Source organism: Ipomoea nil, unplaced genomic scaffold, assembly GCF_001879475.1.
Source record: "Ipomoea nil cultivar Tokyo-kokei standard unplaced genomic scaffold, Asagao_1.1 scaffold1043, whole genome shotgun sequence".
Taxonomy (NCBI): Eukaryota; Viridiplantae; Streptophyta; class Magnoliopsida; order Solanales; family Convolvulaceae; genus Ipomoea; species Ipomoea nil.
In genome coordinates this window covers 4,429,334-4,445,468 of record NW_017617471.1, presented here as the reverse complement: position 1 = coordinate 4,445,468, position 16,135 = coordinate 4,429,334, and the positions used below count along the sequence as shown (strand labels likewise).

The 16,135-nt window shown below is 36.8% G+C and overlaps 2 protein-coding genes across 2 annotated transcripts; one reads left to right on the top strand and one right to left on the bottom strand.

The window, feature by feature from the left end:
* Nucleotides 1-438: 438 nt before the first annotated feature.
* LOC109181160 lies at nt 439-2,133 on the bottom strand. The gene is made up of 3 exons (XM_019330914.1): nt 1,956-2,133; nt 1,751-1,857; nt 439-1,517 (listed from the first exon to the last, which is right to left on the bottom strand). The coding sequence occupies exons 1-3, from the start codon at nt 2,131-2,133 to the stop codon at nt 462-464; spliced, it is 1,341 nt and encodes a 446-aa protein (XP_019186459.1). The 3' UTR covers nt 439-461.
* A 7,301-nt stretch (nt 2,134-9,434) lies between these two features.
* Nucleotides 9,435-11,254, top strand: LOC109180921 (F-box protein At3g07870-like). The gene has a single exon (XM_019330640.1). It carries the CDS (start codon nt 9,718-9,720, stop codon nt 11,017-11,019), a length of 1,302 nt encoding a protein of 433 aa, XP_019186185.1. The 5' UTR covers nt 9,435-9,717; the 3' UTR covers nt 11,020-11,254.
* The last annotated feature ends 4,881 nt before the right edge of the window (nt 11,255-16,135 follow it).

Sequence of the window (16,135 nt, the reverse complement as noted above, 5' to 3'; positions counted from 1 at the left end):
ATTTATTCATTTTTTATTTGGTGGGACCATTAGTAAGGGGACGAAAGGAGGAAGAGGTTTTAGAAAATTGGGTCCGTCCGATGAGTGTGAATTTTTGTGAGGTCCATCAAGAGAGGCGGAAAATGCTATATGTACTCTCATTTTCTATTCTTAACTTGTATTCGCACACAAAATCTTGATGTAGACACTTGTATTGAGGCCCACATAACAACAATAGCTTATCAGAACTCGTCACATCATTTGCATCATTTGCACACAACTTGCACGTGTACTGCACACACCAGTTAAGAAGTAGTTAAGCACACAACTTGCACGTGTACTGCACACACCAGTTAAGAAGTAGTATACCAATCCTATCAAATGCAAATAGTAGGCCAAATTTGTAAATGCAAAGAAACATGAACCCAACAATAAATCCTCAAAAGAATGTTGTTTTCAATTCATAGCATGCAAAATGCAATTTACTTATATAGGTGAAGGGACAAATCAGAGTCTAATGGAGGGTCCAAGGACTGCCAGGAAGATGATTGAGCATTGTTAGCAGTAGTATTGTTACCGTAAAGGCAAGGCCTTGGTGGTGGTGGGATTTGTTGATGTTCATCTAGGTGGGGGGCAAGGTTCAGAGCACTAGAACTCACACTACCAAACCTGAGATAATCTGTGGGAGCAATTCTGGGTGTTGTGTCCCATGTGTGAGCAGCAGCAGATCCAGATGGATTATTCATCTGGTTTAGCTGTGCTTTCAGGAATGGCATATTGAACATGAAGGCCGAGCCCGAGAGCAATGGAAGGCTTGGCGGCGTTGGCTGTGTTTCAGGAGGCGGCTGCAGGGCGGCCTTGCTGCTGCTGCCGCCTTTATCTGCCTTGCAGGAAGGCGTGGCGGGGGTGGACTTGTTGTGAGATTTCGGGGGGAATGTTGATGGATTATTACTATTAGTACTTCTCCTGTTCCTCGTCTTCAGCTCGGGGGGTGGATTGGCATGGGAGGATTGCTCGAGAGCCAAGACGATTGGGCGGAATTTGCTGTCATCTGGTTTTCTGGTGTCCACTATCACTGATGACCCTGCAGGCTGCTGCTTAGAATTGCTGCTCATCTTCTTGGATGCTGCATCTTCGGGCTGCTTTTCACAAATTTTACCTCGATTTTGAGCTCTCTTCTCTGCTTCAGACGCTTTTCTGGTGTTCCTCTTGTACTGCACAACTGATCCCGGGGCAGTCTTGTTCGAGCTTTTCTGCTTGTTGGCCTCTTCTGCAATGATGGGCAGATTCATGGGAGGGCCAAATCCGGTTAGCGAATCAGGCAGGGTCTGATCAGAGGCCGGGGCAGCTGAAGAAATGGAGGGCATTTGGAATGTGGCATAGGCTGTTGGAACTTGAAATGATGGTGTCTGGATTACTGGGGCATTGTTCGCCTCGAGAGCTTGTAGTTTCCTGTTGGCAACCCTTATCGCTGTCGGTCCTAAGCCTTCCATGAATCTTGTCAGGCTCTCTCTGTAGCTTATGTTCAGCTCGTTAATCTAGAGACGAGAAAAACCCACAATCAGTTTGGTCTTTTCTGGTGCACAGCAAGAAAGGAGGACTAAAATCTGCAGTGTTGAGTATATAGCTATTAATGCTCAATCCAACTATAAGCTTAGGCTTTTAGTTGAGATGGAGCACATGCTTCAATTTGGTATTAGAGCCTAACTATCAGCTTCGGCTTTTAGTTGAGATGGAGCACATGTTTCAATTTGCAGATGAGAAAACTCACCGGAATTGATGGTTTGGGGCACTCGTTTTCGAGGGAGGACTTCCAATTTGTGTATGTAGAACGACGACTAACTTCAGCAGAAGGAGACCTGGGAGCATCTCCATTACCTGCAGCCAAACAATGAGGCCAAGAAGTGGATTCAGAAACACTTCGAGAAATGAAAAACTGGAGAATTGAAGTAAACGCAGTTCCCTGGAAACCATACCACCAAATCGCGGGCTCCCTTTGCTGCTCCTCGCGAGTGTTGATGGAGAACCCAGGCAGAACAGTGAACTGTTTGCAGCAATATTATCAGGTTTGGCATCTTTCTGGGCTTTTGATGATTCCTTGGGTTCGTTTTGCAGTTTCCTTATGGATCTTCGTTTTGTCCCTGCGAACTCCATCTCAAAATTCTCAGGATCAGTTTTCAGGACATGGAAAATTTTCTTGGCAAGATCATATATGCCACGAGCCTGCAAAACCCCGGAGCAGCTTCTTAGCTAACTGTTATACAAGAACATATATATATATATTAGCATAAAGAAGTGAAACTCAAAATACCTGTCTGAAATAAATGGTGCCAGGGGAGTTGAAGTTCATTGCATTATCTGGGATCAAGAATGCATCATGCTGCATATGAAAAAAATTCCAAGTTCCGATTATCTGTTTAGACTTTTAGTTAAGACGAAACGATGGAGACCAGATAGATTCTTGATACCTCAAACTGTTCAAGATTCTCATACATCCCTTCATGAAGTTTAGCCCTCATGGTGCCAAAATCCATAGGGTTTTTGATGATTTCATAGTAATCCTTAACCTTCACAAACAAAAACATTGTCAAAATTTGTAGTGGTGAAGAACTGAATTGAAGTCTATAATAAGATTAAAACCTCATTGGGGTCTACTGGCTCGGCGAATATTTCATAGGCATCTCTCCTGTCAACCAAACGCGAATTGTCAAACACAGAAACATCTGTAACACGATCTGTATATGGTTATTCTGTGTAAACTACCTTTGCAGTATGTCTAGAATCAGCTCGAGTATGCGTTTTTCTGGCAATTTTGTTGGTATACCTGAAAGACAGTTGCAAATAGTGGAGATTTCAAGAATGTGCATAAACATTTTTGGTCTTTGAGAAATGAACGAACGAAAGACTGACCGTTATTCGTGGGCTGATCTCCGGGCTGCTGCCGGCTGCTACTACCCTGCCAACCAAAGAGAAAAACACAGAATCATAGGAAAAGGACAGAAACTTGAAAGGTACACTGAGCTTGCACTAACTTTGCACATAAAACTGTCTGGTTTTTTGTTAAACCCAACCTCAGAAACATGTTTGGCTGCTAAGCTGGAGAACTTTCTCTTGACCCCTACCCTTGTCTTGGAGGACTGCCCTTGCTTTTTCTCCCCATGGCATTCTTCCTTCTCAGATGCTCCCTCAGAAGCTGCTTTCTTCTGCCGTGTTTCCTTGCTCGCGTTTAAGGCCGAAAGCCGGGGGCTGTTTCTCCTTACCTGGTTTTTGCTCTGCCCATACATTTGCCCCCCACTTTCACCTAGCACAACAGCTTCAATCCTCATATCGAAAACAGATACTGTGTATTTAAGTGCTGGTTTGGTCCTGTTTAATGTTCTGCAAAAGGCATGAGAGAATGTGTATAATGATAAGAGGAAACAAATTGAAAAGAGAGATATGGGTTGTGATAATCTTTGGTTTGGATGAGTTTTGTATGGTTCATTTTCTTAATTTGGAGCAAGGAGATCATTAGTTTCCAGATCAGGAATTGGCATCATTATTATGCATGATAGATATGAGCAAAAGAGTTGCAATAGCTATTATTTTTTTGGTCTGACTATATGTTTCTAGGCCCAGTCGACTAGCAATCACACGCTGAGACTAATTCTATTTCTATTGGGTAGGATTTCAAGGGTATCAAATCCAAAACCTCTGGTTAAACTAGAAGAGACGCACGTCGTTTGCACTTCCATGAGTTGTAATAATAGCTATTTTTTGGGTCTAACTATAGGTTTCTTCCGTCAATGAACTAATAACCTCTTAGTAAGACTAATCCTATTGATGCTAGGTAGGATTTTAAGAGTGACAAACTCAAGTTGGTTAAACTGGAAGAGACACGCTATCCCATCCACACTCCTATGGGTTCCGAATTGCTATAGCAATTACTTTTTGTTTAACTGCAGGATTCCTCAACTAGTTGACTAGCAACTACACACTGAGACTAATTATATTCATACTGGGTAGGACTTCAAAGGTGACAAACTCGAGACCTCTCGGTTAAATTAGAAGAGATCACTCATCTCATCGACTCATCCATACCTCATGGGTTGCAATAACTATTACTTTTTGGTCTAACTATAGGTTTCCTTAGTCAGTGAACTAGTAATCACACACTAAAACCAATCATGTTCATGTTAGGTAGGATCCCAAGGGTGGTAAACTCATGACCTCTGATCATAAGACTAATCCTATTCATGCTAAATAGGATCCCAAGGATGGTAAACCCAAGACTTCTGGATAAACTAGAAGAGACCTTGTTCTCATCCAAACTTTCATGGTTGCAATAGTTTTTTTTTGTTTTTTTGTTTGACGGCAGATTTTCTTAGCCAGTAGACTAGCAACTACACACTAAGACTAATCATATTTATGTCAGGTAAAACCTAAAAGGTAGCAAATCCGAAACCAACTCATTTCATCACACCCTATGGTTGCAATAACTATTATTAGTGTACGTACCATTATTTGTTTCATTCTAATTAGTCAATACATATTCGATTCAAGTGTAATTTTAATGTTAAATTCCCTAAATATAAACTAAAATTTATATCGCACAGAATTGGTCTCCATACAAATATTAACTTTAATTTCAAGATTAGGGCCTCAAGTTCATCATTGGTTATGTGTCTATACATACATATTGCATATATACATATGTTATACACAATAAAGAAATGGCAAAAAAATAAAAATAAAAATTGGCAGTCTATTCTATCAATTTTGCCCTTATATACTTGACATGAAAAATATATATATCAACTTACTATTCGTGTCAATGACCTTGTGGTCTAGTGACACGAAGTGACTCTCCTAAAAGGTCATAGGCAGGGCCATCCCTGGGCATGTTTGCCCAGGGACCTTGCACAGGGCCCCCATAATTTGGGGGCCCCATATCCCAATTACAAAACATATATACATATACTAAAACATATATACATATACTATACACCAGGCAGTGCTGCCTGCTGTATAGTATGTGTATATATATTAATTTTTATTTATTTATTTATTTTTTTTTTTTACAATTGGCCCCCAAATTTGGGGCACAATTATAAAAAGAAAAAAAATTACTTATATACATATATTATATGAGTTATATATATAATTTTTTTTCAATTGAGAGCACAAATGTTAAAAAAAATAATAAAAGAATAAAAAAAAGTGTATACTTATATACATGATTGAAAAAATCGCTAGGCAATCCTCGAGCACTCGGGGGAGCCTAGCGTCTACGGCACCTCGTTGTTTATGTATTTTTTATTTTATTTTTTAAAAATTTGTTTAAAATTTTTTAATTTTTTAATTTTTTTAAAACTTGATAATTATAAACTATTTAATACTTTAATAGTTAATACTAAAATATTAAATATTAACTTAAAAAGATGAGTTTGAACAATTTAGGGTTATTTCTCTCAAAATGATGTCGTTGTGAGTGAAATAACTAATTTAAAAAGAATGAAATAATAGCTAATTGGCCGATTAGGCGGTTTTGTCGGCGCCTAGGAGGCCGAGGTGGCACTTAGGCGGCCTAGTCGGCCGCCTAGACCACCGATTATGGTGATATTGCAAATAGTTGTGGCAAAGTAAGAGATTCGATCCTTTAGAGTAGTGCAACGTATTTATACAATTGAACAACTATATATTATTTATATATATGAAATAGTTGAAAATGGACTTGAATTACGATGTCGCACATGGCCCCTATTTTTATTGGAACGGCCCTGGTCATAGGTTCAAGCTTCAGTGGAGGCGATAACAGAGTCGTAGTACTAAGTAGTTATGAACAGATACTGCATTGTAACAGAGTTAATAGTACTCAAAAAAATAAAAATACAAAATACAAAAAAAAAAAAAAAAAAAAAGATTAGGCCCTTGAACTTTACAATCTAATTTTTATTATTCACTTGGTATGATCAATCTAATTTTTATTTTATCAATCAATCAACGGTTGAGATTGAAGGAATAACAATTGTCAACTATATTTGCTCTATCATGTAAAACCTAGATATAGAAATGAAATGAGAATGAATAATCAAATTAATTGTTTTAATATATAGGAATAAGTGTCAAATAGGCCATCGAACTGCACACGATAATGCAATTAGGCCACTGAACCGAAAAACCAACAATTAGGTCCCTAAACTAACCAATTTCAAACAATTCTCCAATTTCAAGGTTTCCAACACGTCATCCTCTCAAATTAATTATTTTTTAAAAAATAATTATTTTTAAATTAAAAAAAAAAAAAAAAAAAAAAAACATACTCCGGCCGGAGACGAAGAAACCAGTCGTCTCCGGCAGGTCCTGTTTTTTTTTTTTTTTTTAATAATTAATTTTAAAAATTTGTTTTTTAAAAAATAATTTATTTGGAAGGATGACCTGTTGGAAACTTTTAAATTGGAAGAATTGTTTGAAATTGTTTAGTTTAGGGACCCAATTGTTGACTTTTTAGGTTCAGAGGCCTAATTAAATTATTGTGTGCAGTTTGATGACCTATTTGACCCTTATTATTCCTAATATATATTTAATATATATTGATCTCATCATGTCATAAAATTTATACTTCATAAATAGAAATAATTTAATTTTTTTCAGGGATAATATTGATATAATATATTGTCACGTTATCTTAATCAATAAGTAAATAACAACTGTCAATTTCAATTTTTTTTTTTTACATTTATGTAATTGGATCTTGATTTGGTATTTTAATAAATGAATGAATTATATATTTGGTAAGTCATTATACATGAAATTCCTCGCTTTTTTTTTTTTTTTTTTTTTTTAAGAAAAGGGTCAAATAAACATTTGAACTTTCTTTAAAAAGGCAATTAGGCCTTTGAACTTTACAAAATTACAATTACACATTGAAACTTATCATTTTGAGACATATAACCCCAGTGACTAATTATTCACCTGGAATAACCAGCCATTCAAGATTCTGACAAATAAAAATTTCGAAAAGTACAAAAATTTTTAAAAAAAAATCATATGGTAACCGGAGAAGACGACCGACCAATCCTCTTCTCCGGTGGAGAAAGCGACCAGAGGGATCTGGTCGCCTTCTCCAATGGAGAAGTCCACTAGCACGTCGTCCTCCTAATAGAGAAGGCGACCAGATTGGTCGCCTTCTCCAGTAGAAATAGTCGTCCTAATTTTTTTTTTAACGACGGTGAACAGTAATTAGCGAAGGTTAACGGCAGTCAACGTTAATAATTTATCGGTAACCTGTTGGTTACCCGTAAATTGAACTTATTTGATTAATTTTCACAAATTCGAATGTGTAATTGCACTTTTGTAAAAGTCAAGGGCCTAATTGCTCTTTTGAAAAAAGTTCAAGGACTTATTTGACTCTTTAAAAAAAAAAAAAAACGAGGCGAGGAATCTCATGTATCATGACTTACCAAATATATAATTCATTCATTTATTAAAATACCAAATCAAAATCCAAATTACACAAATGTAAAAAATAAAAAATTGAAATTGACCGTTGTTATTTACTTATTGATTAAGATAACGTGACAATATAATTATATCAATATTATCCCTAAAAAAAATTAAATTATTTCTATTTATGAAATATAAATTTTACTTGACATGATGAGATCGACATATATAATAAATATATCAAAACAATTAATTTGATTATTCATTCTCATTTTATTTCTATATCTAGGTTTCACATGAAGATAGAGCAAATATAGTTGACAATTGTTATTCCTTCAATCTCAATCGTTGATTGATTGAGAAAATAAAAATTAGATTGATACTTCATATCAAGTGAATAATAAAATCAACGGTTGAAATTAAGGAACTAATGTGCATTATATGGGTGTAGTACACACACGATATTGTTCATATATATTTTTCACATTTTTTTTAAGGAAGTATTTTTCACATTTAGAAACAAGAAACAAACCCAACAATGTGTTTCTATTTTAACTACTCGATATTTTTCCATCTTCCATATAAATATGTTTATTAAAATTTTATATTTTCCTTTGATTTTTCTTTTTCTATTTTGTAATCATAACTACCTTCCCTTTACCCCATTTGTCAACCCACACAACTAACACCCCAATACCCAATAGTGGCTGCGGCAAATTCAGTCCAAATTCTAGTAACTTCAATTCCTTTTTCAACATAACGTTCACAAAAGTCAAATTTCAAACCAAACTAATATAAAGGAATATAAAAATAAGTTACATAGAAATATAGAATGAATTAAGCTCTTCTTTCCAAAATATAAATATATATATATATATATATATATATATATATATATATATATATATATATATATATATATATATATATATATAGAATATATATCTCTTATGTTACTTTCCGATAAATTTAACGTTAAAAAATATAGGAATAATTACAAATTTAACGTTAAAAAGTATAAGAATAATGTTGACTCTGTATTCGATATGAATCAAAGATTTCATTTACTTTGGAATAGTAATGATTATAATCGATTTACCGTTTAAATTTTTTTGTTACTTTTGTTATTTTATATTATATCTATAAAAGACATGTTAAATAAAAATTCAGACTTATAATCTCTAATAAAGTTACATGTTAATGTCACCAGACTAAAAAATATTCGGCATCCTTCATATATTTTTTAGGAAGATTTTATTACAATTTTATGAAATAATTGTAATAAAATCTCAGTAATACTAAAGTTTAATATCTCTAATTTGTTTATCTTGATCAAAGGAAATTTTCATTAGATTTATATATTTTTGGAAGTAATTTAAAAACAATTAAAATTATAAATTCTTCTGATGAGGATGAGATGGCACATGTATAGTTGCTAGGGAAAATATGTGGTTGAAAAAAAAGTATAAATTTTTATTTAAAATTATACTGAATATAAAATTCACCATGCACAATATGTTTGATTACACCAATTGAAATAGAGAAGTGTCAATAATATTCGATGCAACCAAAATAATATATCTCCTCTATCTCATTTTATGTTTTTGGTTATATTAATGAGACTTGACTGAAATTAAACAAGAAAAAAGAATAGTAAACAAGACATCTAAAATGAGACGGATGGGATATATAACAAAAGCCATCGTAAACATTTTTATAAAAATTTATAATATTAATATCATTAGATTATATAATATTTTTTAAGTGACGAGAGAAATTCGTAATTGCGCTATTAGAAGGTATGCATTAGGTAAATATTATATTGTGAATCTAGCCGACAAATTACACAAATACTAAAAGTCTAAAACCAAGAAACTAATAAAACGCTTCCAAAAATAATATCACATTAGACATACTATACTAATATATATATAATATCATTACATCATATAATCCATTTTGTAATAAAACGGTTTCACATTAGGGGTATTCTGTTCATACTGGTTAAAAGTGTATATACTTTTTTTTTCAGTTTCATTACCCAAACCCAATGAAACTGAATGTTGCCTCATTTCCTTGAATTAATCTTTTTCTCTAGAGGTTTTTCGTTGAGAAATGGATATAGATCCATCGTCTCATTGATGCATTACCTCTGTGTTCAAGCTTCCCTAATTTTTTTCTTCTCAAATGAACCCTAATTTCATGTTTTGGTAGTTTTCCAAGGGGTGTTTAATTTGGATTCTACAGGGTTTACTGGTCTATAGTTTCTTGTTTTCTCTGAAATTGTAGATATACAAAACCCTATACCGATAGATGGGTGCAGCAAAGCAAAAGATGTCTGACTATCTGCCTGAAGAGTTGTGGCTTCATGTGTTGGTCCGGCTCCCAGTGACGTCCCTCGTATGTTGCACTGCCGTTTGCCGGTCCTGGAAGGCTCTCATCAAAAGCCCGTATTTCATCGCCGCGCAACTGCGTTTTAAGCGCGAGGATGAATCGCAGAATTCATGTTTTTTGGTACGTGATTGTATTGATCCGAGGAAGGAGATGTATGAATTTTATCATGATGATCGGAATTCTTTGGTTAAATTTTGTGAGATTGAATCTCCTTTCTCTGTGTTGGACAAGCATTTTGAAATTGTTGGTACTTGTAATGGGTTGTTGTGCCTCTCTGATGAGGACCGCAGGTGTGGGTGTAACGTGATTCTTTGGAACCCATCTGTGAGAAAATCTGTGTGCCTACCCAGGGCAAATCTTAGGAGTTCTTGTGGAAACGGGAAACACTCGTTAGGGTTTGGATTTGACCCGGTTAGTGAGGACTATAAGGTTGTGAGAGTTGTGAGAATGGTGGATGGAGGCTGTTGTGCTGAGATTTTTAGGTTAAGCACACATATGTGGGAGAACATTAGTGATAGCACCATTGCAAAATACAATTTTCTAAAACCTGAACAAGCATATCTAGATGGGATGGTGTATTGGCTTGGAAAGATTGATGACACCAAGGAGAGAAAGATCGTATCATTTGACTTGAGCAAGGAGAGGTTTGGGGAAATGGATTTGCCAGAGAACATGGCATGGAGGGGGAATTTTACAGGTAGTAATGTTTCTGTTGGTATATACATGGGATCACTTGCTGTTATTGTGGTTGGGTCGTGGGAGAGTTGTATATGGATATTGAAAGAGTCATGGACGAAGCAAGTATCTTTTGGGCATCATGAGAACTCCGGGTGGCATTTTGGATATAGGGAAAATGGTCACATTCAGGTTATGAAGGCATACGGACGCTGGGATTCTTTTAACCCTACAACCCTAAAATCCAAATTTCTTGAATTGCGCCGTTTCACAAGCTCCTATCTTTTACGGTCTTCTTTCTATGGAACTCCTTATGTGGAGTCCCTTGTTTTTTTGGACAAGGGTCGTGAGTTTAATGATTCTGCCACCAACAATAGTGTCTCTCGGCAAGAATTGTTGCTTTTAATCAGGGCTGTGAGTGATGCCGAGCACTCGGGCAAGAGTGATTCTGAGCAATCAATTGAAATTGAAAGAGAAAGTGATACTGAGGAATCAAGTGGAAGTGAAAGAGAAAGTGATACTGAAGATGAAGATAATATTGAATGATATTCTGCTTGGTTAACTGATGCCATGGCAGTGGATGATATATGTCTATCCTACATATTGAGTTCTTGCACTAGTTGCGAATGTCTGATAGTGTAGCATTCTAATCCTATGTACTAAATCTTCTAACGTCTTGGATACTAGAGAAAGAAATAGGAAGTTTGGTTGGTCTTGAATTCCAAGACTTTGTTGTTGTGAAACAGATATTACATTATAAGATTTTCATCTTTTATCCAAATGGATGTTGATTTCACTACCTGCAAAATCTTTGCTTCTGTTTGCTACATAAAGTTTCATCTTTAACATGATGACAAAATGTGTTGAGTAATGGTAACTTTTGGTCACAGGTGTTGGTGACACACTAGCTGAAAATTTTCACTTAATCTCAAGTGTTTTCTATAGGACAGGAAAAATGAAATGGAAAAGACATGGTTTTTGCCACTTCAGAAGATATTTTGATGTGGAATCATAATAATTCCAGAGATCTCTTGATGCCATGGCTAGAGGAAAATGGTTCTTGCAGCTGTTGCTGCTCCTATTATATATGGTGTGATCGATATTGGCCGGAGGTGTAAGGCTTCATTTAGAAGAGTGGTAAGATTACACTAGTGGCTCGGGGATGTAAGACTTCATTTGAGAGAGTGGTGAGATTACAATAGACTGAAAAATTCCGTAGAATCCAAATTAAACACGCCTTGGAAAACTAACAAAACATGAAATTAGGGTTTCATCTGAGAAGAAAAATTAGGGAATCTTGAACAGCAGAACTCGAAGGTAATGAATCAATGAGACAGTGGATCCACATCCATCCTTCAACCAAAAACCTCTAGAGAAATCAATGAGAGGAAATGAGGCAACATTGAAAAAAATGGGGGAAATCAGTCTTTGAGTTTATTGGGTTTGGGTAAAGAAACTGAACACAATGTTCGATATATATATATATATATATATATATATATATATATATATATATATATATATATATAGGCTTAAGATCTGGTGCAAAAGACTTTCTAGGTAAAAAATGGGGTGAGACTTAAGTCGTTGATCTAGACATCTAAAATAAAAAATTGATATAAGCTTCAATCTAATCATTCTCAGCCAAGCCCATTCTCCTTCAATCTCTTTGTGCGATCATTCTCTGCGCGATCATTCCCAGCCCGTTCTCATTCAATTCTACTGTGAATTCCATCATATTCCAAAATTCAATTCAATTCAATGATCTTGTGTATGTAAAAATTGTTTTGTATGGATGGATCCAATGCCTATAGCGTTCATCAGAGATCTTGAGCTAATCAAGGGGGTTTTGAACTGAAAGAAGGGACAATGTGTATTGAAAGAAAGGACAATATGCACTCGAAGAAGGAACAATGTGCACTGGAAAAAAGGAACAATGTGCACTGGAAAAATGAACAATGAGTACTTGAAGAAGGAACAATATCCACTTTAACCTTTACTGCACATATATATGCACAAGGAATTATATGTATTGCATATCTTGTAATAAACTAGAATGATTAAAGAATAATATTTAGAGTTGGATCACAATACCAATTTCTAATGTAATTGAATGAAATTATAATTTGATAAATGTTTGGTTATTGTGTCCAAGATGAACATTGGTTCTTGGATGGAAGGGAGAACAATATAAACTAGAAGAAGGAAACTATGCACTAGAAGGAGGGACAATATGTAGTGGAAGAAGAGACAATGTACACTAGAAGAAGGATCAATGTGCTCGTAGGTGTAAGGCTTCATTTAGGAAAGTGGTAAAATTACAATAGTGGCTAAGGCTTTATTTGAGAGAGGTGAGATTGCAGTAATGACGATAAAATTGGAGTGGAAGTGTTTGGACCAAGTGAAATTTGTGTCTCCCTTTTTTCCCATACCGGATCGGGAGTATTAGAAAGTGATTAATAGGTACAGGGCAAGGGCAACTTTGGAACCAATGGTTCCATCTCAACCACCCTGTTTATTTTCTTTAATTTAATTTTAAAGAAAAGTAAATATCTTTTAAATAAATTCTTCATTTTCATAAATTTATAAGGATGGTTATGGAGCAATGAACACATATTCTCTACCCTTGAGGGCTTGACCTTAACCACTCACCCCAATCCTTCTTCTCATCTTCGTCTTGGCATAAATTTTATTAGGGATAGAGAATTCTTAGAGAGGGTTATCTATTCTCAAATCTCAATATTTATAATTGAGCATACCCCTCCAATTTGGCAAGAATAATATCAAAATCAAGTTTGACATTTAAGAGTTATGTAACCATGGTGTCACATACAAATTGTGTTACTGTGTTAGACCTAATGAATGGACGGGTCAATTGGTTAGCTTGTCATAAAATGGGTAGGGGGAGACAATAGTGTCAAGGTCAGTGGGTCTTAGATGCTAAGGTCTAGCAGAGTTAGGTATACTGACCCGTAAGGGAGCTTGTCACTAGTCCTGGACTTGATTATGAAGGAGGCCAAAGCAATTCGAAGGGCACAACTAGTCGGGAGTCATTGCAGTTATCAGAGCCCATGACATGGTAAAACCAGTTTGGTACAATATATATAAAACACAACACAAATCCAAATACTAACCCCCCCTCCACCCCCAATCTAAAATGAATTCACACATCAAAATGGAAGCCACATGGAAAATAAACTAAAATCTAAATTAACACAAATGCTAGAACAATTGCACAAACAAAATTATGGAATTCACCATTTACCAACTCATTTGAAAAATAAAAATAAATAATGAATAAAAATTACCCGAGTGTTGTGACGCAGTCACCGATCTACCGGTGAGAGGCGTGAGCAAGAAAGGGCGTGATGATCCAACAAATTGGCGAAAGGGAAACAAAGGGGAGGATGCAACAATAGGAAAATAGCAAAATGGGAAATCGATGCCTGGAAAGGGATGTGCGACGATCAGGGAAACATAGAAGGGAAATGAATTAGATTACACAAATAAAACTACGAAATTTACGATTTACCAGTTCGTCTAAAACAATTAAAGAATAAAATTTACCACAATGTTGTGATGTCGTTGCCAGTGAGCAAGAACGAGTACAACAATCTAGCGAAGGAAAAGAGCAAAAGGGGAAATTGGAGTTTGGAAGGGGGCAGCGGCGCTCAGGAAAAAGTATAAGGAAAAAACCCTACGACACACACACATATATATAGAGGAGCGTGCTTAGTTGCTCACGTGATGACCACTCTCTGTGAGAGAACTAAAACGCAATCATAACTGTTCATTTGAAAAGATCTAAAAGTTCTTAAGTAATTAAAAAAAAAAATGTACTGACCCCATAAAAAGTATGGACGCATCACACCCTTCATCTTGAAAAATCAAAGACTAGGATCTAAGTTCGCAATAATTATAAAATGAATCCCGCTCTTAAAAGTTTTCAATAATATAAAATTGACCCCGTATTTTTTTTTATTAAAACCTTCAACCATTGATAAACTTCGATGGACAACTGGGATCAGTCATCACTTTTTACAGGAGGAGCTGAAAATCAATGAAAAGGAGGAAAATACGATGGTATTTTTATAATTTTCTGTAGTTACGATTGTGCATTTGAAAATGCTTTATGATGCAATTAGAAACTCTTGTGATGACATAAGGGAGGGTGATGAGGATGACATTAAGGAATTAGATAACCCAGGCACAACTAGAACATCAGACATTTTAAGAGGTTTAGAATAAGAAGACGGAACTAGTGCATGCCCAATATGGGTAATAGACAAACTTCGCTACTGCCAACTCGCAGCATGTTAGAACCGTGGTACAGCTCGGTCTCGGTCAAACCAGCTTCCGACGGCATAGCGTGATGCGATGCCCCAGTGTTTGGAAACCATGAGAGCGAGGACACTGACTCACCACCACCTGTTGATGACGCCGCCATGTTAGCCTGCGAAGGAGGATCAGAATAACTCCGGTAGCAGTGCACGGCAGAATGGCCGTGACTCTGGCAAATTTGACAGCGATGACCACGGCCACCCCCACGGGTAGACCGGCCGCCACAATTCCTCGCATTCCCGCGACCACCACCTCCTCGCTGCAACACCATCGCAGCCGGCTGGGAATCCGCCGCCGGCAAAAAGTCGTCGTTGCAAATGAACTGTTAGGCCAAGAGGAAATCCGACAATTGAGATATAGTCACCGGCGTACCTGTAGTGACCAGCAAAGAGGCCATGATGCGAAACTCCGGGCGCAACCCCCAGAATACATATAGATTTTGCTCGTCTAACGAGACCAGACGGCCGGCCATCGCAAGTTCCTCCACGATCACTTTCGCACGCCCTAGATAATCTGCCGTCGTGCTATCTCCTTGACACAACCCCTGCAATTGGCTGAGAAGACCTAGCGTGCGAGCATGAGTGGACGAACCGAACGCCCCCTAGATAGCCTGCCAAACCAACCGCGACGTGGAGTGCCCGACTGCGAGGTACATGACCTCTTCCGACAGCTACGCCACTAGCAATGATAGGATGGTCTGGTCTTGCTGAACCCAGGAGAGAGCCGCCGGATTTTTTGTCATCACGGAGGCGCCGTTGGGCAAGACCTCCACCATCGGCGAAGGGCAAAGGTGTGTACCGTCGACGAAACCAAGTAAGCCCTGGCCATGAAGGAAATGAACCATTTGGGTGTGCCAGAACTAATAGTTCCTGGAGGTGAGCTTGATCAACACGAAGTGGTGTGCCGACGAGAGAGACAAAGGAGCCACTGCCGGCAAGGTGGAAGATGGCGACCCTACGGTGGTCGTACGTTCGGAGGAAGCTTCAGAGGTCTGGGGAACAATTGACGCCATCACCGGGGATCGTATTTGGCGTATGATACTAGATGAGTGAATCGATAATGTGTATTCAAGATAATAGTGAATCACAATACAACGATAGAAATACTGATAGGATATATCTAGGAGAGAGAGTCCTAATGAGACACAAATACTCAAACCTAAATATTATCCTATTACAGGTAGTGCCTTCTGTGCACTCAAAGCATTTCCAAATGCATTGTCAAACATTTCTAAATGCACAATCTTAATGACCCAGGGGAGGAAGATGATGAGAATTAGGCAGTGCATTCTGTGCATTGTCAAGCATTTTAAAATGCACAG

What these genes read in the sequence shown, in the direction of transcription:
- LOC109181160 (XM_019330914.1), bottom strand. Translation starts at nt 2,133, where the DNA reads ATGGAGTTCGCAGGGACAAAACGAAGATCCATAAGGAAACTGCAAAAC. An exon ending in AGGGAGCCCGCGATTTGGTG is followed by an intron (nt 1,858 to 1,955) that starts GTATGGTTTCCA and finishes GTTTGGCTGCAG; the next exon opens with GTAATGGAGATGCTCCCAGG. An exon ending in GCCCCAAACCATCAATTCCG is followed by an intron (nt 1,518 to 1,750) that starts GTGAGTTTTCTC and finishes TCTCGTCTCTAG; the next exon opens with ATTAACGAGCTGAACATAAG.
- LOC109180921 (XM_019330640.1), top strand. Translation starts at nt 9,718, where the DNA reads ATGGGTGCAGCAAAGCAAAAGATGTCTGACTATCTGCCTGAAGAGTTG.